Source organism: Protopterus annectens, chromosome 8.part0 (assembly GCF_019279795.1).
Source record: "Protopterus annectens isolate FY-2018-M chromosome 8.part0, PAN1.0, whole genome shotgun sequence".
Classification (NCBI taxonomy): domain Eukaryota; kingdom Metazoa; phylum Chordata; order Ceratodontiformes; family Protopteridae; genus Protopterus; species Protopterus annectens.
In genome coordinates, this window is record NC_056741.1 from 223,934,504 (window position 1) to 223,959,229 (window position 24,726).

The following is a 24,726-nucleotide window of genomic DNA, read 5'->3' on the forward strand; positions in this document are numbered from 1 at the left end:
GAAGTTTTATGAGTTAAGGCGAAAGCGCTCACTGTTTAATGTGTTTTGGTTAATAAGTTATTGTTTGGTTTTAGTCCATTTTTTTATTTTATTTTTTAGTTATTTCTGGTTTTACTGTGTGCTTTTTTATTTCATACAGACTATTCAGAGGTGGTCTCTGCCTTGCATATAAGGCAATCTTTGACTCTGCTTTATTGGAAATGCTGCATATCTGTAAACCAAATGGTACACAGGTTACTTGCTCTAATAACCTTAGCCTGGTATGTCTCCCAGAGATTACCACATATTTGGAATAGAGTCCCACTATCATGTCAAGCAGAGCACCTCATCATCCCTCTTCAAATCCAATCGGGATGATTGGATGGGTGACTGTAAATTCATCCCAGGGGTCTCACTTATGCCCCCCTTGGACAGCAGTGATAGGTGCTGATCAAGGAAATAAGGATAAAACTTGGATAGGATTGTAAGGACCCTATGATCCTATGAATTACTGATGCTTTCCAAATCAAACAGATTTTTTCTTTTCTTTGCAGTCAAACTGAAAAATATTCTTTCACTTTTCTGCATCAACAAAGTTCAGATATCTTTCTCATTTGTCTTTAAAAATGTATCATATTGTCACTTCAAAGGTGAATTATATTTACTTGGGCTATAAAATGCATCTGACTTTGTTAAATTACTGTGTAATAGCATTTTTAAATTCAATTTCCTTACATAGTGTCTTAAACTGTTGGGTTTTTTATGTTTATTTGTTATGACCGTGCTACATTGAAAGTATTTTATTTGTTTATTTTTTGAGTTATGATTAATCCAAGTAGCCAAAGTGGTTCACAAAAACATTATTTATAGAAGATACATTTAATGTTAAATGACGATAGATATTATGCCAAAGTGACTTGGTCTAAAATTTTTAGAAATCACAGATTAAAAGATTCTAACACTTATAAATGGAATAATGAGGAGCTGATAGACTAGATTTTAATTGATTATTTCGTTATAAAAGCACCATCCGCGGTGGTGGTGCTGCGGTAGCGTTGTCACCTCACAGTAAGACGCTGACCGGTTCGACTCTCAGCTAGTGCGTCTTCTGCGTGGAGACATACGTGAATGGGCGTACCTTCATTGAAGGTTGTGCGTTAGGGCTGGCAACGCAGCACGTAAAAATCAACTGCCAATCATTAGCAGACCAGAGTTCCAGTGTGGCGACCCCTAACCAGGAAAAGCCGAAAGACACAACAACATTTCTTTATAAAAGCACCAATAATTAGTAAGATCTTTGATATGCCCAAAATACACTAAGATTTAGACAGCTTGCCTTGAAGTCCAAAAGTAACTTGTGGTAGTAAAACAGCAGCTTTAGCAAAATTTGCTGACAACTTTTTACAGAGTGTGGCTGTTAAGACTTCATCATATATAAGAGATTTGTTTGATTTTCTGAGAAGCACCAAGCGTATGAATACTTTAGAAGCTGACCTTTTGGTGACTATAGATGTTAGATCATTATATACAGTAATACCTAATGATGACAGTATGAGTACAGCACATTGTGTATTAGCTATTAATAACAATTTTGAGGGCAGCAAAATGCATTTGTTAATGAAAGAGTTGTATGTCATTTTAAATTAAAACTTCTTCACTTTTGACAAAATGTTTATAGACAACTCAGTGGAGAGGACATAGGAATGGCCATAGCTCCTAGTTATGCAAATATTTTCATGTGCTACTGAGAAAGCAAATTTATTTTTAAGTCAAGTTACATGAAGCATATCATATATTTTTAAACATTTTTATTGATGCTTTTTATTGGGGAGAAAGATACCTTCAGATTTATTGGGGTTGGTATAATGGTTAAGGTGTTTACCTTCAGACACCAGGTACAGAGTTTTATCCCTTCCTTTGGGAGGGGAAATTGCCTAGGCTTACAATGGCCAACAAGGGCAACTAGCCTAGCACTTGCCACTGAACCTATAAATTATTTATAGTTCACATTTGAATGTAATAAATCTTCTATTATTATATTAGATTTGAAGGTTTACAAAAACAAATGTATTTTAGTGTCAAAGGTCTTTCAAAACAAAGTCCAAAACAATGCGTATTTAAAATATGATAGTATCCACTGGAAATATTTAAAGCAGAACATAGTTAAAGGGTAATTTGTTTGGATTAGCCATTTAACAGAAGACATCATTTCCTTTGTAGAAGAAGGCACTGTTTTGACTTTTAAGATACATCATAGAATTTATCCAGAAAAATAAGTTTAAAAGTTTTTCCAGGAGGTTAAAAACATATGAGAAACATATTACTAGCCCTGCAGATTAACATAAGGGAGGCGATATGTCAAGCAGGATTCCGTTAAGAGTATCAATTAACATCTATAGATGAAATAAGTATTAAGAAAGTTAATAGAAGTAAATGGAGGATTTTAATGTTTTTTCAGATACTTTGAGTAAAATTGGAGATGAACTTGAGTGGCAGAAATTTAAAGCACAGTTTTCAAAGTAGATTGAATAATCTCTTAGTCCATTCTATGGTGAAGAAAATTAAGTATGTTTAAGTGTTATGACTGCAATTATTACAAATATATTAAGATCGATGCTTGGTATTTTACTTGCAAATCAGTATATCTGGTTTATCTTCTGACAAGTGCTGATGCTTCTATGTTTTGAGAACTTCTGGAAAGCGGCACTTAGGATATTTGGGCATATACATGCTATACAGTAAAATGATGAAACTAACTGACTGTCTAGGCATGCTGCAATTTTCATAAAGAAAGAAAATTCCACTTATTGTTACAGATTATGTGACTAATTTTGTATACAGGTAGGATTTTGATGATTATTTGGCCTAACGGGAGTAGAGGTGGAAAGTTACTTTGGATGCTTGCATTATCTTGGTTTAAATGATTATGAGAATTTTAAAACTAATTGTTGATCATGTGATGAACCATATGATATGTCAACTGAATATGTATAGTGTTTTTAAGTGTGTTTAATGTTTTATCACTTCAGTCTGATGAAGTCTGTTTTGAGGGATGAAAGCACTTATGACAAAGTTTTATTAAAGACTTTAAATTTATTTACGGTCATTTATTTCTTTTCCAAGTTTAGTTGATGACTGTGCTACATAGGAAGTCTTTTATTTGTTTATTGCCCTATACCTGTTGCTGTGTGACCATGGTTGTAAGGGTTTGAAAACTTTTATGGGGTGTTATGTGGTAAAGCCCCCAAACTGAGGGTTGTAAAGGGCCTGTGTAAATCGAATTCATTTACTTTTGTGCCATGCAGTTTGCATTTTTGCTTTTTCTTCAACTATGACAGAGATGTGGTACCAACAGTACTTTTAGTTGTGTTATATTACATAGCTAAAACTTGTTTTGTAGTAAGAAGACTGATAATGTAATAGGAAAAGTATTTCTGTTAGTGTAGTAATTTTTCTAATGGTTTGAGAAAGTTCTTAATTTGTTGGTTGTTATACTGCTGGCATTACAAGGTAGACGTGCATGTCTGAGGAATGATTCGCTCATGTCTAGTAGAGTCTGCTGTGACTAAATGTGATTCTTAATAGCTTTGGATAGTCAAATGTGTGTGTACAGGGGTGCATTCTTCTCTGAATATTTTTTTTTTTATTTTCATCAACCCTATGATTTTTCTGCTAAGAAATCATACTGTTTCACGTTTTTTTCAGGTGGGTTACTCAGTCATTACAAAATATAGTACTATATTTGACAATAGTTGAATCACTGAGGTATAAAAGGATACACTGATCTCTATAAAGTGAATAGACATGCCTTTTAGAATAAGATGAGCTAAAGAATATACTTTTCTGACTTAGCGCCAGTTAAAGTTTGAATTATTGCCTACCACTGATGATGGTTTCTTTGTTGTGATTTTAAACCATTTATGTTGCAGGCATAATGTATGTCTGTTTTGCCACATTTGCCATATTTAAAAATTACTATTGTACATGATATGTATATCTGCATACCATCTAGTAGTACTTTGGCATTCTGTTATTGAAGTACATATATTGCCCAATTTGATATTGCTAGCATATTTAGTTGTTACTGACCCTTTTCTCATTTTTGTATTTGAATTAAATGGCTGATAAAAAGAGTGACTTCGATATACAGCCTTGAGAAGAATCTCTGTTAACCCCCTTTGGAACAGACGGATAGCCTTCCATCCCTTTTATCCTTAACCAATAACCCATTGAATTACATATCAGTCATTCCTAGTACTTTAAACCTGCCAGTCATTCCCAGAAACGCTAATGACGACCTTAGCATGGTAAAGATAAGTAACATGTACTGTGCAGTCATTTTCAAAACAGAACAAGTCATTGTATTTTTTTTGTATATCCTCTTTTCTCATCTGATAAAATGCCATATTTTCAAAGCTTTATCGCTAGTTCTGTTCTTTTCTCTAATCTTCTCTATTAATAACTTGTCAGATATTGTTGTCTCACGTGTTCTTGGATCATTCATGCTGTTTTCCACATCATATATTACTTTAACTTTAGAATAAGAAGGTTAAGTTTTAAATTGTCTGCTAACCTCCCCTTCAGCATCTGGGTAAAGACCACCTATCACATCCTGCTTGTTTCCAAAACAAGCCTCAAATTATCTGACTCAATATCCATCCACAAGGACAAGACATCATGCTAAATATCTCAGTACCTTTCATACCAACACTGTGCTAGTTTCCTCACTTGACTATTTTGGACTGACAGGATATCTCCCGACATTCCCCATCTTTCAGAAAGTAGATGAAGTTAACAATACGAATTTTACACTTCTCCACTCTTCATTTGTATCAGATTATTTGGGAACATAACGCTCACGTCGCTTGTATGAATCTCATTCCTTTCCGTATCATTTTTGTTTCCTATACCTGCCAATCAAACCTGCTCGCCCCATTTCTCCTCATCCTAGGATGTGCACATTTATCCCTGTTTCTATAAGCTGCTTTATATTTGTCCATTTGTCCTTGCACATTGACCAACTTCCTTTCATTCTTTCATTTTCTGAGCACTCATCCTTTCTCTATATACAAATAAATGGCGGATCTATCACACAAAAAAATGTTGTCCCGCCTTCTCCCAGAATGAACTCATGCATGTTCTCCTTCTATTTGCCCAGCTTCTTGATGCCTTCCCTATCTTATATCTTCATATATATTGTTTTCTTTCCCCTTTTATGCATCAGGCAGGTGACCATGCATATAAGCACCATACTGCAGTTATTGCCATTACTGTATACTGCATGTCACTATGTGCCACTTTATGCTATCAGGTCATGGGACACACTAGCACACGTATAGCATTCTTTATATATTAATATATCCTGCTTTATTCAGATATGCAGTGGTCTGCATGCAATCACTTTCAACTCTTATGCGATTAATGCATGTTTACAAAGGATCATATATTTGCAGTGCCTTGCATAGAAGTTTCCATATTCATCCTTGCTGTACTCCTCCTCTATATGGAAATGAGCAGAACTAACTGCACTGAGGTGCTTCCTGTCCTATTTTATATATGTAATTAGCTGGGTTGCTTATGACGCATAATATGTTTACTACTAAGCTAAAGAGAACACACATTAGCCTACATGAATAATGCAAATGCGGTTTTGATCACCTAGACATGGATCTCAAGACCACACCTCTGCAGTGTTTGGCCAACAGTTCCTCTGAAGGTGTTTGTGGTATTTCACTGTGCAGCTATTATACATACGCTTTGCAATTAGAGACTTTTGTCTTGTCTGCTCTGTGTTTAGTTCTCACTAATATTTGATTGAATGAAACAACTTGCAAGACATGCGATATTGGCTTCATATTAAATGGTGGCCCATTCCGATTACTAAAATAAATAAATAAATATTGACAGCATTACTTCTGCACAGGAAAATGGCAGCATGGCGCAAAATAAGGTGAGCTACAAGTGCCCCATTCTGGTGTTCTCTGTAAAAGAAGAATGACCTTCCGCCAAGATTTTCTCAAAAGCCAGTCCAATATAATATATCCATCTCCCAGATGAAGATGAAACCTATTCAAACAACTTGTTGCCCTTCTTTCAGCAAATTATATTAATTTAACTGAATTGATGAGGCTAGGCTATATTTATTGCAGGCGGATGTATTTATCATGCACTGATAAGCTGATTATTTTCACATTAACTGATCAGGCAAGATACAAAAGTAATCATATGAAACTAACTGCAGGATAAATTAAAACATAGTCTTACTCTGCATTTTCGTCCATCTACACCCTTGAGGTCCTCTTCAAACTCCACATCAAGGTCAAACTTCATAGTGTGAGTGTGGAACGTACTGATGGTTTTAATGGTCATGTGGCTGCCAGACTGGATAACTTCTTTATCCGGATGCATTAGGCAGGCAAGTTTTCTCAGAGCAATGTTAATGTCTTTTGAGGGGAAAAGGACAGAGAATTAGTACGTTTGTCTGCAACTGTAAAGGCATCCTAAATCAGGGAGAGAGAATCATGAAAATTAACTTTCCATTAGCAGAAGGAATAAAGTAAACACACAAAAAACAGCATATCGAAAACAGTGTGATTTTCACAAAAGATGATTAAAGGGCACTAAAGCATGGTACACATAGCTCTTAACCTCTTAGTGCAAGAAATCTGGACAAGCACTAAAATAATAGGGGGACAAGGGTCCAAAATAAGGACAGATTTTAATATTGCTCTTATAATCTTAGAAAGTAGTTAGAATAACATGACTTGTGATAGCATGCATTTTTCTGAAGGATATGAAGTCTGAAACATTAAATGCATATCATTATTTAGTGACTTCAATCCTCAGAGATTTGCCAGAAAATCACAAATTGTATGGGGGACAGACCAAAAATATGAGACAAAAATCTGGACACTCTGTCAAAATCTGGACAGTTGAGAGGTATGCATAGCCAATTAAATGGAATTGTGTCAACATGAGATATATGTAAATGTAAATGCACAGAATGAAATTAAATTTGGAATTCTATAATCACATCAGTTAAAATTCTTCTGCAGAATTAAAACTACTAACCAAAAAAGGTGCCTTTCTAGCTCAAGATATAGTACTACAGTTAAGGATAATGCTGCATTACCATAGTTCACGGGATCATTCATTTATTGTCTAATACACAGTTTCTCTTACTGAGGATTCTTGGAGAGTTCTAGCCTCTACCAGTGCTGAATGGGTATTAGGCAGAGAAACTAGTTCTGGATAAAATATTACACACACACACACACACACACACACACACACACACACACACACACACACACACACACACACACACACACACACACACACACACACACACACACACACACACACACACACACACACACACACACACACACGTGAGCACACTTACATGCATAGTCACATATAAAATGCTCATCGTGCATGACCAATTTGAATAATTCCCATACCAACTATGACACACTATTAAGATGAGGGAAGAAGACAAACTTACCCAGAGATAATCCATGAGGGCACAGAGTCTGCAGACTCTCCACAGAAGCCCCCCCCCCAAGCTGAGAAACAGGCTGGAAAACTAAACACAATGCTAGAAAAACACTAGATGCTGTCAACTGTGTCACAGAAGCTACATTTTAAATTAAATTAATGTTTTATGTGCTTATTGTGTAGCTATTTGTCAGAAAGGGCACCATCAGTGGCTAAATTAGAAAGGTACAATTTATGGAAAAGATGGGTTGTCATTATGTTACAATAGTTATTACGATGCTTAGAACTTACCACATCTATGATAAGTTCACAAACAGTAATTACTTGGCCTGAAAGATTACAATCACATTGTTAAAAAATATAGTTTGTAATAAACTGTCCGTGGGATTCATTTAACACCTACATTAAGTGTATACTAAGTATACATCATTCTGAGTGAACAGACAACACAGACATAACTCACACCTTCTTCCTCCTAATTTTAGTTTCCTACAGATATTCCTACAGCTTTAAATATTGACAGAGATTCATAAGGGTTACTACAAAGTGTAGACTGCATGTACACAATGTAATCTTTCTGAGTGACTAGAAAGCACAAAAAATGTGATAAAGACTCTTCTTGAATACATATTGTGTACAGTTACTGTACACTTAATGTAGACTTTATTGAATCTGGCCCCGTTACTATATCATAAAAGTCATTAAGGTGCTTAGAAGATGGAACTATTAAGACATTTCACGAATGACAGTTCATTAAAGTGATAGATCACAAACATGGAAGTTTAGAAATATTGCTTTTAAATGAAGATGGCATTGATTTAAACAGCCATCAAATAATGATTTTTGTAGCCACTCCTGTGGGATTAAGGGATAAAGCCCTGACTGACTATGACCGAGTCAACCTAGGTTCTAAGGTGACTGATAGGCATGCCCATCCCTCCCCGATGCTCTGTTTTGGGGGAGACCAGTGGTGTGGGTGTCTTTCTCCGATGATCCCTGGTGGAGTCTGAGGATACTACTAGAAGGAGGTGTCCTCCAAAAAAGAGATGGATGTAAACCTGGTTGTGTTGCCACAGAGGCAAGGTGATATGCGGCAATGTTCTCATTGCACACCCACACTTTGGAAGTAACCATGTCACTGTGAGGAAGGAGGGAAGTGGGTAAGGCATACATGAACCCCCCCCCCCCTCAGATGGATGCACAAATGGCTGAGCCACAGAGATACTTGTAAGGATCTACAGTCAGCCCTAACAATACTGGAGTAAGTCTAACAGGGTAAGAGATAGCTGGTAGACCTGGCCCGGATCTGGGTCACTGGAGCGTTGGGCTGGTAATGATGAGAAAAGGGGATAAAAAAATAATGTTTTTTGCTTCCTGAATTCCAACACTGCTATATTTCAGAGAAATAACATTTGTATATATTTCACTGATATCATAGCAAAAAAGATTTTTTTAATAAAACACCTTTTTTTACTATTTTCACATTAATATTGCTAAGCAACAGGCATTTAGTCAGCTTAGTTTTATGGAACCGTCTTGGTCTTTAACTTGGGTTTTGTATGCAGTCTATAGAAAAACACAAAAGCTATACATCTTATAGGGCTCTTAAGGGAGAAAGTAAAGAAATCATGAAGTAAAAATGCACTTTTATTTTTACTAGGTTTCATTGTGTACACTCAGGATAGAGTACCATCAGTTTAGTTGACCTGAACTTCAGAACTTCATACCACATATCAAGCACTCCAGTCACTCAACAACAAGTTCTGTCATAGCCCATGTGGGGGTGAATGACTTGAGATGTACCTCACTGGACTATATGAAAAGAGACATGACTCAGCTTTCAGATTCTATCACAGGCAGGTATAAGCCTAGCCTTAAGCAGCATTCTACCTTCTCCAAGGATGATGCCACAATACAAACAAAAAATGATTGACTTTAACAAATGTCTTAGATTCTCGTGTCAGTTCAAGGGGACCAATATCTATCAGCCTGGGAAGACATGGTCGACAGGCCACACTGCTTTGCTAGACATGGTCTGCACCTGTTTCTTCTAGGCTTTTGGATACAGGCAAAGGCATTAGCCCCCCATTATGCCTTTTTTAGGCAGTGTGAAAATAACCGACCTCCAAACATAACAAAATCCTTTGTAGGTAAACTCAATGTACTGGTACTTAATGCTAGGAGTCTAAACAAGAAATTGTACTCTCTGGAAGCACTCCTGACTTTGGAAGATGTTGATGTCTGTGCAGTCACTGAGACATGGTTCAAAAGGTGTGGAAAACACCCCAGCCATGCAGGGCTACAATTGCTGCCATATGTTCAGAACTCAAACTGAGCATGAAAGAAACAGAGGTGTGTTCATCTTCATTAAGGAAAACTGCACCTTAAGACTGGTCAAACAGTATGACTCTCGAGCTACTCTGTGTCCAATTAACTACAGGCAAAGCCCCCTACCACATCATAGCTAGCCATAGGTCCTCCACCATGAAACAGGAAAAGCATACTGCATACCTGGATTTACTGGAGTCACTTGCCATACAGCCCTTACTCATGGGTGATTTTAATTATCCAACCATCAACTAGGAAATAAACATGACCACAAACATACTGACTCAGTGGCACTTTATCTTTGTTGATGCCCTGAAACAGCTAGCCAGCCCACCCACAAGAGGCTCAAATGTCCTGGATATAGTACTCACTAACATGGGAGAGCATTTCACCTTCCCCTGTGTGATGTCCTCCATGGTAAGACTGGACCACAAATTAGCCTCATTCAATGTAATGATAAGACCAGATACCCCATCAAGCTTAAGAATTTTTCAAAGAAATACTACTTCCTACTAAGTGATGATATAAGGAATTTCAAAGCCCCCCAGAATGCAGATAACACAGATTCCTATGCAGAGGTGTACACCAATACCCAGTATAACCATTTAAGCACTTGTATTGAATTGACTGTACCTGACCAGTTTAAAACCAGGTGTTGCCAAAAAAACAAGCGATCCTGGTGAACCCCTAGTATAAACAGGCTATACAAGAAGAGAAAGAAACTAATGTCCAAGAACAGGAGGGAACTGCCTCAGCAGAGGAAGAAATCCCTCTCTACCATAATCAAACAAATTAGTGAGCTTGTCAAGTCCTCCAAGGCTAATTATGAAGCATAGATAGTCTCTTTAGATAAGGACAACCACAAGGCATTCTTTAACTATGTCTGAAATCTAAAAGGGAATACCTAGCTATGCACTGAACTGGTTGTGGATGGCACCACCCATAGTCAACCAGAGGTAATAGCCAAGCTGCTAAATGACAGATTTGTAGAAAACTTCACCCCCCCCCGCCCATCCCCTTCAGTCATCCCCCAAAGTATACCTGCCACCATTCCTCAGCCTATTAACTCAAGAGAGCAGGTCATCTCAGTGTTCTCTGAGGCCAAAAACGTGGCATCAGTGGTACCAGACAACATCCCAGGTTGCCTTTTAAACAATTTAAAACATGACCTAGCAGACCCACTTAGATCCCTGTTTAACCACAACCTGCTAACTGGCTATGTTCCAGTGGGACAGAGGACAGCAACAATAATCCCTCTGCACAAAGAGGGATCATCAGCCAATCCTGGGATTTATAGATCCATAAGCTTAACTAGCCTCATTTACAAAGCCATGGAAAGAATCATTATGGACCCTATAACAAGGATATAGGTAATCTCCAAACTCTGGACTCAACCCAGTTCGGATTTATTAAAGGTAGGTCATGCCTGTAAAACATGATTGACTTCTTCATGGAAGTCACCAAGGCCCTGGATGAGGGAAAAAGAATGCATAACTCCTATCTTGACCTAGCTAAGGCATTTGACACAATCCCCAACTCAGGTATTATACAGAAACTCTCCCAATTAGGAATTAACCCCTACATTGCCAGATGGGTAGTCAGCTAGCTCTCTGATGGGACACATATGGTCAAACTGGGTGACTTCACCTCTAACAAAAGACCAGTCACCAGTGGTGTACTACAGGGTTCTGTGCTGAGCCCCTTACTGTTCGGAATTTGTTACTCAGAAGTCCAGGCAACTTTGAACAGCCAAACTGTGAGCAATCATTGAGTCTCCCAATGATGCTAATATACTACATACTGGGTTAACACAGACGGATGACTGAGAAATTCAGGAATTGAGAGACGGAAATCCCAAGCACCACAGTAGTCGAGTAAAGTCATTTATTTAGCACTTTCGTCTCAGTGTAACAGACATCTTCAGAATAAATGAACAATACAAATGAAAGTTTAAATACGTACTCCTGCCACATAATAGGTTAACCAAACCCTAACTCCACCCCCTTGTTGTAATAATAAAAACATTTAAAACATGCCACTGAGTGTCACTAATGAATACATTAAAAATCACAAACAGTAAGCAGATTTAAGTTTCAAAAAAAGAAAAGAGAGAAATTTTGTCATTCAGACCAGGGGGAACAGTGGCATTTAATCTAACCTGCCATTTCATTTCCAGAAATTCCAAATAGTCATTAAATGGACCTCCCTTCTCCCCCACATCAACATGGTCGATGACACAAAACTTAAAGGAATGAGTAGGGTACTCATTAATATGTTTAAAAAGGGCATTTGTATTAATGATGTCATATAAATGTTGGTAAATTCTCTGCTTGATAGCCCTTTTTGTTTTCCCTACATAAAATTCATCACACGACTGACAGAGACCAACATAAACAACCCCCTTTGAGTAGCAGTAATACTTTTTCTTTAGTTTAATTTTCCCATAGTTCTTGATGTAAATCTGACTCTTGTCAATCATAAATTTACATTGGGGGCATCTGCCACATTTAAAACTGCCACCATTCTCTTCCAGGGATAATGGTTTCTCTAGTATTCCCTTAAAGGAGGCTTCCTTGTTACAGACAATAATGGGGGAATGTCTTAATATGGACGAGGTGTCACCAGCAAGGTTAAAATTACTCCAATGTTTCTTAATGATTTTTCGAATATCATAAAAATCAGTACTGTGTGGTAGAATAAGAGCACTCCCAAAACCACCACCACTGTTAGTGCCACCTGTCCGTCTTAATTCCCAGCTGGTGCCTAGAAGGGTATAATAGGTCCCTTCCAGTCTTTTCTTCTTCACCTCATCCATAATCACCCCCACAAATTGTTCTGGGTATCCCCTCTTGGTCAACATACTTTGTAATACTGAACACTCACCAAATAAATCTTCGTGGTACTTCATGGAAATATGCCCTTAATGATCTTTTTTTTCCTTTTTTTGCCCCTTATGGAACAGACAGTTGACAGGTATGAAACCGCTTATTTACTGCTATGTAAAAAGTAATTTGTCTCAAACATCACATAGATGAGCATAAGTATCTTACTATACGTATGAGACATGGATGCCAACAAATTCCCCATGTGACCAAATTTGAGAGCACATATTACAGGGTTACGATGGGTGAACTGATTGACCTGATATACTTCTTTCTACTGCATGGATCTTTATCTGCTTGGTGTACTACTAGTTACATTCACACAAATACACACACTACCACACACACACACACACACACACACACACACACACACACACACACACACACACACACACAAAAGAAAAAGTGAAGTGTTTTAAAGACAGCAACATACCTCTCTACTTCTTTGTTTAACAATTTCGGAGGGGGGCAAAGGATCAAAACAATGGACAGTTGTTAAATATTTCTCTAATTTACTTCAAAAGTTACCAGAACAGGCTTGGCATCAACAACTGTTTTTTGAATAATGATAAGTATAATGTCTAATGTCTGGCATTATTTACTGACTCCAGTCCTCAGCGATTTACCAGATTAATTGTATATGCATTTCACTGCACTATATTTATAGAATTTTAGTAGTCCCAACATAAGCAAGGCTGTCTCCTGCTTCCCAGAGACTGCAGGATCATGGAAATGATCTTGAGTTTTACCTGCCGGTTACTCTTCTATCTCCCTGCATCCAGCTACTGGTTAATTGTATGTGCATTTCACTGCACTGCTTTTAAAGAATTTTAGTAGTCCCAACATAAGCAAGGCTGTCTCCTGCTTCCCAGAAACAGCAGGATCACGGAAATGATCTTGAGTTTTACCTGTCGGCTTCTCTTCTATCTCCATGCACCCAGCTACTGGTTAATTGCATGTGCATTTCACTGCACTATTTTTATAGAATTTTAGGTTAGTAACATTTCAGTGATTGTTTCTTGTCACTGTTTCTTACCTGTAGTGGCAAGCACAGGTGTTCTGGGCTGTACATATGTTAGGCCATCGGTTTGTACTCCCCAATGACGTGCCCATACATTCGGCCTGTACTAATTGCGGCAGCTATCAACTCTTCTGACCTGTTTGTAGGCATTTGGGCAAGAAAAGAGTTACATTTCTGCTTACACTCTAGTACAGCGCACTGATAGGTTTTTTTGTTGAGCATTCTTTCCCCTGCGTTTTGCTCTTACACCCCTGACAGCATGCCTTCAAACATTCTCAAGCTTGCTGCTGATGGAATTGCATATCCTATTAGCATCCTAATCAACAGATCTATTCAAGAATCTTACATACCTAAACTGTGGTGTAAGGCCTACATCCTACCTCTCCATAAAGGTGGCAAAACACCAATATCTATAACTTCCATCACATAGCTTTCCTTTCCCCAATCTCAAAAATCCTGGAAAAATGCATTCACCTACAGCTCATGCCCTTCTTAACTCAATACCATCTCCTTACCCCTACCCAACAAGGATTCTGACCAGGGCATAGTACAACCACAGCACTCCTTTCTTTCCTCGACACTGTCAACTGTGCCCGAGACACTGAGAAAGTAGTATCCAAAGTGCTTTTGGATCTTTCCAAAGCATTTGATACTGTTTCCCACACCCACCTTCTGAGCCAAATTTCAAATCTCAGCCTTTCTCAAAACACCATATCCTGGTTCTCTAGCTACTTGTCCAATAGATCACAGGCTGTGAAATGGAAAAAAGGCATCTCTTCATTTCGTCATACCCCTACAGGTGTGCCCCAGAGATCCATACTGGGTTCTATGCTGTTTAACATCTTTATCAACACCTTTCACTCTGCCATTCACAATGCTACAGTAATTCATTATGCAGACGATTCTACATTAATCTGCTCTGCTACTAATCACACTGAACTTCTAACAAAAACTCAGCCCACCTTCTCAACTACTGAAGCCTGGATGCTCCAAAACCATCTTTCTCTAAATGCCAACAAATCCAAAATATTAATATTTCCACCTTAGAATCCTTCATTCTATATCAAACTTCTTTCCAAGTATTAATCCAAAACAACACTCCTATCAAAGTTGTTCTCCACAGTAAATTACTAGGAGTTATTATAGATGAGCAACTAAAATTAGATAACCACGTCCCTCAAAACATAAAGAGAACCCACCAAAAACTTGGTATGCTCTACAGGAACAATCGCTTCCTTTTATCCCACACTAGAAATACTCTTGCCTCAACGTTCCTCCTTCCCTCCCTTATGTATGGTGCTCCCCTGCTAACTAACCTGTCAACCCCTCTCACTTCCAGGTTAGAATCCTGCTATAAAAAATATCCAAATTTGACACTAAGTCTAAGTACTCCTCCCATCACTGAAAAGCCCTGCACTCTATAACTTGGCTAGAACTACCAAACTACCTAGATTACCTTCAACTGCTCACAGGCCATAGATTACTCTTCAACCCTACTAAAAGCCCTGTTCTTTCTGATATCCTTTCCCCTTACCTACCTAATAGAACACTCAGATCTGAAAATCAAAACCCAATTAGTGTTCATAAACCTAACCGTTCACCTGGACAGTCACTCCTCTCTTTTTCCTTAGCCAAAAAATGGAATTTACTTCCCGCTACTCTTAGGACAACGCAGAACTTTGAAAACTTTAAAACACTCCTCTACTCCTAACTTTTCTCTAAATGGAAATGTACCTGTAACCTTCTAATTTAACTACATCCCTTCACTCTCCTGTTCCTCACTACTACCTCAAAATACTTTCTATTACCAAGTCATGGACCAATATATCCACTGTTATTCATTATTACCTAGGAAATTCACCTACTGTTATCAATCTAAATGCAGCCATATGTATGACTTGTGATGTTATTGCGTGTTTCACTATGTTATTGCTATGTTGTTGCAAGGTTATTGTGTGTCTCACTATGTTATTGCTTTGATTGTTACCATAATACCCTGATTTGCTCTTGTTACTATTATGTAGACATTCTTTATTATATTTTTGAATTCTTTTCCCAAAACCTCCACTAAAAATGGGCTCACTAGGTCCAGTGGACTTCCCCAGTCATCAAACTGTAAATAAATACATGAATAAAAATATGATGCAAAATCAGGGATGCTATTTATTCAGTTATAGCTGGGAAGTACAGCAAGCAGAAATAAAGTGCTCCTGTGACAGAAGGTAAAACAGCTTTTAAAACCTATTAGACACTTTGTGCTACCACACTTTCTATGTGTGGGAGAGTGAAATTCTAACAACTTTTAAAAGCTTGTTACCTTCAGCTGGTATTCTTTAATAGTGAATATGGCACTTTGTTAATTCATAGGGTTAGACGCTATCTTAATTGTTCTTAAGATGTCATTAACAAGGATTTGTTATGTATCAATGTTAGTGACTCAACAGGTCCGACATTCACCTTTGGTGCTAGATGACTAGAAGGCTGTGAGTTCTGTTCCCTCTACAGATGACTGGATTGCTGACACTGCAGTGTAGCATTAAAGGAGTGCTGCTCTCTGAAGTGCTTGAATTGGTGGTAGCTCAGGTGAATGTAAAAGATCCAATAACACCTTTTGAAATGAGTAGGGGGAAGTCCTATGATGCCTTGACCAAATATGCCCTAGTAGCATAAATATCACCTCAGATCTCCCCTAAAAAGGGACTACTAACCTAGTGGGACCAACTCAGTTAATAATGGTTAAAAACATCCCTAACTACTTAACAAGTTTATCTTCTTCCCAATTTTTTAGAGCATAATCATACCACATCATGCACTAAATTACATCATTCTAAGCAGGGTCCCATGGCCACTTTATGCACTACATGACTTAATTCTAAGTAGGGTCCCATGGCCATGTCATGCAATATATGACTTCATTCTAAGTATGGTCCCATGACCACATCATGCACTGTATGACTTCATTCTAAGCAGCATTCCATTGCCACGTCATGCACTACATAACTTAATTCTAAGCAAGATGCTCTGGCCACTTCTGAGATGCAGAAGTGCTCACCTTGAAAGCCTCTGGCAAGACTCTATAACAGCACAGCTAAATTAGTTATGACAATTTACAGTGTCAAAGTGAGAGGCGATTTCTACTATGAAGATGTAAATCTCTTTGTCTTATTTGGTTTCTTTCCAGAGTTCATAAGGTGTTTGTTGAGGTACCGTCACCTTTCTTGTCCAGGTAATGAATGCAGTAATTAAAGCAAATCCAAGGTCCCACTAGGAGGTAATCCTTTCCTGGGATGTATTTTCATTCTGTATAAGGATGATCTAACGTCCAATTATTTTCAGCATGCTGTTGCTTCACCAGAAGATTAAAAATTATTTATAATTATTACTGGCAGGTGATTACTGAATATAATCACTCTATTAGTCTCTCTGGTATATTTGGTTTAGTTAAAGCAGCAGGTTTCTGGATTTACATCAATCAGTTATGTAGTATCAGCAGGCAGATGGAAGATGTACTGAGGCTGCATTTTGATTTGGTATCATGGTACTTTTCTGTGGGAGAAGCTACTATGAGTTTAGCATGTTTTCTTGGCATTACACTGTGGCTCAGTGGATTATTGCAGGCTGAGGAACTTTCATATCTTATACCAACATTATAAGGTACTGAAAAACAATTTCTGCTTTGTGTGTCTAGTTTTGCTTAAAGAGTTAGGATTATTTTTAAACTTAGTTATTTCTGTTTTGGGGGCCTCCAACAAATGACACAGCTCGGTGCAACTGATGTCCTATTGGCTGCAACATCACTACTAGTATCAACACCTACACTGTGGAGGTGGGCAGCTTCCTTTGTGTTTTTATCTGGACATATTTATAGCTATAGAATGACAGAAATCACTTTCAGTGTGCTTTTGAAACCCTGCGGAGGTTTACAGAAAGGCATCAGGGTTTACAGAAAGACATCAGTGAGATTGTTATGGACTTCTATGTTATTTTTTCCTACAGTTGCTGGCCATAAGCTCCCCCCAAGTTCTCTTGTTGCTTACTTGGTCTAACAGACTTTTCTTAGCCTCCACAAATCTGACCTCAACCACAGTGTGGGCCAGTGATGAGACTAAGAACTCTGGTGCAGTGTCAGACGGCTATTGGGAAGTGTTTTTCTTATTTACATCCAGACCATTTCCCCTGTTAGCCACGCACATTTGTGGGATGGACGTGTAATAGGGTGGTCTGTCATATCATTCTGCCTCTACAGTTTTTCAGTCAATGCCCCTTCTCCCACTGACAATGTCTCCTTTTACATCCCCAGCATCCAGTAAATATCTAGCATGCAGAATGCACTACATTGCACACCCTCCCTCCCACGGGATGGGTATGCCCATCTTCCCACACCAGTGCCTTAGACGTCCAAACTGCTAATCAAACCTAGGCCATATACAGCACTTTTTCCCTCTATACCACAGTGATTTTTGATTCTGTTAGAGATTTATCTGAAATACTTGGGATATGTCATTATATCCATGCTACACTACACTGCTTCCATTTACTCAGGCTAATGGATCTATTGCATGGTTTATTTAGCTGTTATATTTTTGTGCTTTGTGTAATTTTATTAAATTACATTCCCCATCATTCTTTAACATATCCATCCTTCATGGGATTGTAAATAAGCAAAGACACTCATCTTAGGCTCTTATATTGACTAACTATTATACTATGTATAAGTATACACACACACACACACACACACACACACACACACACACACACACACACACACACACACACACACACACACACACACACACACACACACACACAAACACTGTTCAAAACCTTAGTGTGTGACTTCAACAATTTTAAGACATTTTGTTAAAAAGATTACCCATGTTTATTGAATTGGTCCAAGAAAGAAGAAAAGCACATACCTTTTGTGTGAAAACAGTATTTGCCTTTCTTACTGAGTAATAGCAACTTCACAGAGGATTATATTAAACAGCAGGGTTTAGAGAGCTGGAATTTTGCTCGTTGTATAAAACATTAATTTAAAACTTAGTTTTGCATGTTTAATCATATGTTTATGCATTCAGGGTGGAATGTGTAATATTTTTGGGAACTCTTGTTTAAAAGGATAACTTACACTGTTGTTTTCTCAGTGCATAATCTTACATTCTCTTTCATGTATCAGCAATTAATATTCACTATTCTAACAGCCTGAACCTACCTGGTTATCCTAGCCCTTCCACCTCCCTACCTGAATGAACTAAATAGCCCTAATTCTAACCTTAAATCTTCAACTCAGTCCCTAATCCTAGCCATAACACTACCCTCTGACACCCTAACACTAAAGTCTTTGATTACTCCTTAAATCTAAAACTCCACTCCCTCTTCCTAAACTTAATCTCCCCAGTCACTCCCTAACTATAAACTCCACTCCCACACCCTAACTATGCTGTCTAAACCTAAAACTTTTCTTTTGTGCCCCAAACCTAAAGTACCCGATCACTCTCAAATCCTAAAACTCCTCCTTCACTAAATCTAAATCACACTCCTGATTGATATCTGAAACCCTAAACAATGCTCCTGCTCATTCCCAATCCTTTCCTGTAGCTACTACACAAACCTTGCTCAAACTTGACTACTGTGTTTGGGTGAGGTGCGGCCTCTCCACTATCTCCACATGGCTGCCACACATCACCCAACACCTAGTCAAATCTGAGTGTGAGTAGTAGACTGTGTGAGCTACAAAGAGGATCACTGGTTGCTAGGCACCAGTCTTTGAGCATCGGGGACATCAGTTGATAAGAGGTACACTTCACCAATAACTTGAATGTCATCAATTTTTTACCAGGTAAGTAAATTTGTTTAAGATGGACAAATTTCCACAACAATTCATTCCACAAGATATAGGGTAAATAAAATGTATATGATAGCTTTAAAGTGGCCAGTCAACCACTGTGTTTTTGGGAAAGTAGGAAGAAACCAGAGAACACCTCCACAAGAATATTGAGAGCATGCAGACTCCGCACAGACACTTACTGTGTTACAGATATTTTCTGTAAGTATCCCAAGGCTGTGCATGAAATTGGTCCTTATGGATCAATCCTGGTGAAAAAACTTAAATAAAATAAGTACAGACAATAGAACTCTTGTTCTGAATAAGAGATCTTATCCAGGCTGAGCCACCAAGTTAACCTAATGCAAAGTAAGATGTCAACTTTATTTGATAACAGTCAAAATGCATTTGCCTCTTGAAGCTTAGAAAAGATAGCAGGTTTGTAACTGTATAATTGAGCCAGCATGAAAGCATATTCTTCCCTGAATAAAACTTACATATTACAACTTACAGGACATACCAAAACATCTATTTTGTAAAAAAAAAAGCAGTCTAGGTAGATACATGGAAATGCATATAGATGCATTGATAAGGAGACAGGCAGTTAAATAGACAGGCAGTCAGACAAACAGAAAGATAAACAGTGAACAAAGCTCATAAGCAGTATAAAGTAGCTGTCATTGCATGTTTTAGATTGCAGAAGGTGGCCACTTATTTTGCCCAAAGATATGCACGTCTGCATTAGTAACACATATTCTCCCACTTAATGTGGTTGTGATCAGTAAAGATCTACAAGTATTAAGCTTAAAAAAGAAAAAAAAAACTCTTGTTGTATAAAAGTACATGCATCAAATTGCTACGTGTTAAAAGTGTACTTTTAGGTTTAAATTGGTTAAGGAAGACAACTTTGTGCATCCCCACCCCATGGAAGTGTTTCCTGTGCTGCAGATTGCAGTACACCTACAAAATTAAGCATTATTTTACATGATGGACTGCACATGAGATTTCACAGTATTTTCTTTAGGAAATAAATATGACTGTCCATAATTAACAACAATACAGATCTTCTTGATCCCTTTGAAAAAACACGTGCTATTTAATTCTATCCGTGACCTGATCTGGGAATAAGACCTAGATCTGTAGTTCAGAAATGTTATGGAATTATAACAATCTAGAAAAATTTAATATAGCACTTTATATATAAAGCTGACAAGGAAATGCACTTACCTAGTGCTTTTAGATAGTTGTCCATGTTGTCTTGAGAGACATAGCGATAGTAACCAGTTAAATCATGTGACATTTTATAAAATATTTTCCAAAGTCTGACGATAGGAGCTTTAATTATATGAAGGCTCTTTCTGGCAATGCTGACTTTTAAAATGCCCAAATCAAAATGTTTCCTAATCACTGGATCTTGGTTTTGCTAAATAGCTCTGTTGTGAAGATAAGCTCTGTGCATTTAAACAAGAAGGTTATAGAAAATAAATTAACCTCTCAGATAAAGAAAGAAATTAGATTTTTCTGTTCTTTCTATACTGTCATGTACAAAATTATCTGTCTTACATTTATGCTAGCTAACAAAGTCTGACCATTTTAAAGTCTGTTGCAAACACTGAAGCCTTTTGAGCTCTCTGTACTTTGGACTTCATGCAACAGGAAATTGTCAGAAGGTGTACATATGTAAACAGGATAACTCAAAAGAAAGGAAGAGTTCTGAGCAAAAAGGCATGATATATAGGAGAATACCAAAGCAGAAAACTAACAGATTGTGAAGTACAATGATTTAGTAGAAGGATGGTAGCCAAAAGACATTGCCACACAAAAGCAAGCATAAATAATCAGTCAGTAGAAATTAGTCAATGCAGAATATATTAAAATAGTTAAAAACTGAAAGAATAAAAACTTCTTCTTCTTCTTCTTTCGGCTTTTCCCGGTTAGGGGTCACCACAGTGGATCACTGTCCGCTCATGATTGGCAGTGGAGTTTTACGGTGTCGAGTTGCCAGCCTGGCGCCCAACCTTCCACAGAAGGCACACACATGCACGCACTCGATTTGGAGGGGAGATGAGAGAGGGAAATGGATTGGGTACTCTAATGTGATATGGCAAAGGGGCTTAGGTATCTGTGCAGTAGAGGTTTGTGCAGGGCTGCAGGAGACTGCCGGTATCTGAGGCAAAGGTAGTGCAATTAGACAGGGAAAAAAGGAAGACTACACAAGATAGCAGAGCTGTAAAGAGAAGTAAAAACACAGAAGAAACAATCAGAGAAAAACAAATCAAGACTGAAGGTGAAGTGATAGAGGAGGTAGGCAGAACAGCAGAGGAGAGATGCAATGTGCCAGCTACATAAAGGAATGAAGAGACTGATGCATACATGGCAGGCAGAACTGAAGAAGAGGGAGGCAATAAGAAAGAAAAGGGCAGGGGTTTATGTTAGTGGGCTATTCAGGATAGAGAGCAGGGACATAAAGTGTAAGGTGACACTTTAAGGCTGTCCGGCAGCTTATAGAGGATGTGCACAGTAAGTAAAGAGCTACAGAAGTGATACAGACTGGAGGAAAAACTTATGAAGAGATGATGTAGGACAGCTACAACAGAATATTAAGAAGGAAAACAGCAGGCATAAGAGATGTGTGTGAGAGAAGATGAGGGCTCATTTCTTAATGACAAGCAGTACCATGTCTCAAGACTGAAGAAGTCTGAAGGCTTCTTATGGATGGAAGAAAGTTCATGCAAGTCATAGTATGTATTGGCATCAGTTGGCAGGTAGAACTACATAAGATGCATGGAGGAAGGCAGGGGAAGTAGCTAAAACATGCAACACGTTGGGGTGAGCAGTGTCCTCTTGGTAAGTACTACTATTACTAAGTGGGAAGTCATCAGGGATAGACATTGTCTGAAGGAGCAATGACTGTCTCAGAGAGTGGATTGCTGAGCTGGAGATATGGATTAGTCATTAACTGGTTGGAGAGAAGCATTACAGACAGGGAACCACTATGCCAATACTGGAATTAAATTTAATTCTGGATTGCATAGCATAGCTTTATTGCAATCTTGAATGTGTTGATATATCAAGATGATTATGAACAAACCATTAAATAGATGTGATCACAGGACAGGAACAAACTGCTAGGAGAGAAACAAAACAGTTGAAGGAAGACTTTAGTAAAAAAAAGACAGCGTCAGGCAGGAAAATACATGATTCATCTGGGAAGTCAGATACTACAGCAAGTAGCAACAGATATAAAAAGGAGTACAATGCAGTTTACAAGTCAGAACTGTAAAAGAGGGAACAGGTATGAAAAATAATGTAATTCAAGGGACAATTCAGAAGTAGAAAATGAGAAAGTTAGTAAGAAAAAGGTGTACAACACAATAGAAAACTGGCAAGAATGAATGGAGGGTTATATGTCAGATAATTTTGAGCTTATGCAGGAAAACAGAAGAGCTTCAGCTTGCGATACAGCAGAACACTGGGCAAAGAAAATAAAAGTGATTGGGCTGCGAAGATCTACGGAGATCTCAATATATCAACAGTGTTACAGGCACAATAGAGAGAGCGGGTTTAGTGGAGGGCAGAAATATACATTGGGTAGAGCAAAAATTGAGAAAGTACTAAAGGAAGAACAGATCAGAGAACAGAGGATGCTTGAACTATTAATAATTTGAAGTAAAGCTGCCCAAATACAGGGGAAAATATGATGATTTCTAGTTAGAAAAAAAATATATTAACAGTGGGTGCTGAAAAAACGAATGATAAACATATAAAGAAATAGCTAAAGACCTGAAGCAGGTAAAATAAAGTTATTATGATGAGAGACTTTAGTCTTTCAGAAGCAGATAGGTGCACTTCTGCATTCAAGGGAAGAAAATTAAATAGTAAAGGTACTAAGCCAAGAGGGGTGACTTTCATTTTAGCTGCCTGAGGTCCATTTCTTTGGGTTTTGCTACCCTGTACATGGATCTTCATCTCTATATTTTATTATTCATATTTGAGAAGTACTTGTTGCAACAATGTGCTTTTTTTCATATTTGTGAGTATTATTCTTTCTCTGAGGTTCTTTGTTTCATATGAATATTGAATATTTTTATTTTTATATTTTATGCTCTTTCTGCAAGTTAGGGAAACCAAAAATGAGGATAAAATTAAGAAGGTTGTGAAGGGGGGGTTGAAGACTATCACACAAGGATGAAGGAGGCTACAGTTGTTTTACTTTGTGGATGATATGTTTTCTCGAACTTCAGTTCTCATGTGAATATGTCTGTTTAGATATTATGTACTCTAAGGAAAACTTTAAAAAAAGTACAGCATAGCAATTATGCTTCAAAGACTTGAAATATGGGGCATCATTGGGGAAACAAGAGATTCATTCTTCCAGCAAAAGATAGTACAAGGAATCATAAAATACTGAGCATAATACTTAGCAAAGATGGGGAAAGGTCTTAACATAGGTGTAAAAATGCCTCTACCTGTCAGTAATTACATAATAGGTTGGTTATTCGTGTGACTGATTAACAAGCGGTCTGATAGTATTGCACCTCCATGCCAGATGTGAGAAATAGGTCCTGTTACTTCATCTCCCAGTTGTCTGAAATGATGTGCTATTGTCTTACGAAACAAGTAGATCCCTTATAATTTTCAAATCCAGGCCCAAGCAGCCCATAATGCAGCAGTGGCTGTTCACCATGACAAGGGGGAAAACAGTCAGAGAAATAAAACCAAAACAACTTCATAATACATAAAGGAGAGAGTGGAAACAAGCAAGGAAAATAAACATATAGATGAAGGAAAAAGAAGGTAATTGCAAGAATTACTAAAAAAATGAAAGAAGTAGGAAAAATAGGAGGGAAATGAGAAGAAAAAGGGGTCAATGTGGTTCAACGGGGAGATTAAGGAGGCAGTTACTGCAAAGTAAATGACATTAATAATTATAAAAAAAAAGACAGGTAAGGAGTGCACGCCAGAGTATGAAGAAGGCTGAAAAAGACACTCAAGTATACACACAAAGGCAAAGCTCCAGAAAGTTAAAGCAGAAAGAACAACGAAAGGGAAGAAGAGATTATTTATATATATAGGAGACTGAAGATAGTGCAAGGCATAGCTACAGAGAATGGCCCAAGTGGGAAAAGAGTACAGTAAGGATGGGGAAAAGGCAGACATCTTCACTGAATTACTCACTTCAATTT

At 37.8% G+C, this 24,726-nt stretch overlaps 1 protein-coding gene across 1 annotated transcript in view; it reads right to left on the reverse strand.

Moving 5' to 3' along the window:
- The window catches only part of LOC122808714 (retinol-binding protein 5-like), a 121,681-nt gene extending 100,522 nt beyond the window's left edge, over window positions 1-21,159 (reverse strand). Inside the window, exons 1-2 of the mRNA XM_044079703.1 lie at window positions 20,768-21,159; window positions 6,244-6,422 (exon numbers count right to left, since the gene is read on the reverse strand). Coding sequence (XP_043935638.1) covers window positions 6,244-6,422; window positions 20,768-20,840 — 252 coding nt within the window. The 5' untranslated portion in view covers window positions 20,841-21,159. The remainder of the gene's footprint in view (window positions 1-6,243; window positions 6,423-20,767) is intronic.
- Window positions 21,160-24,726: the final 3,567 nt, after the last annotated feature.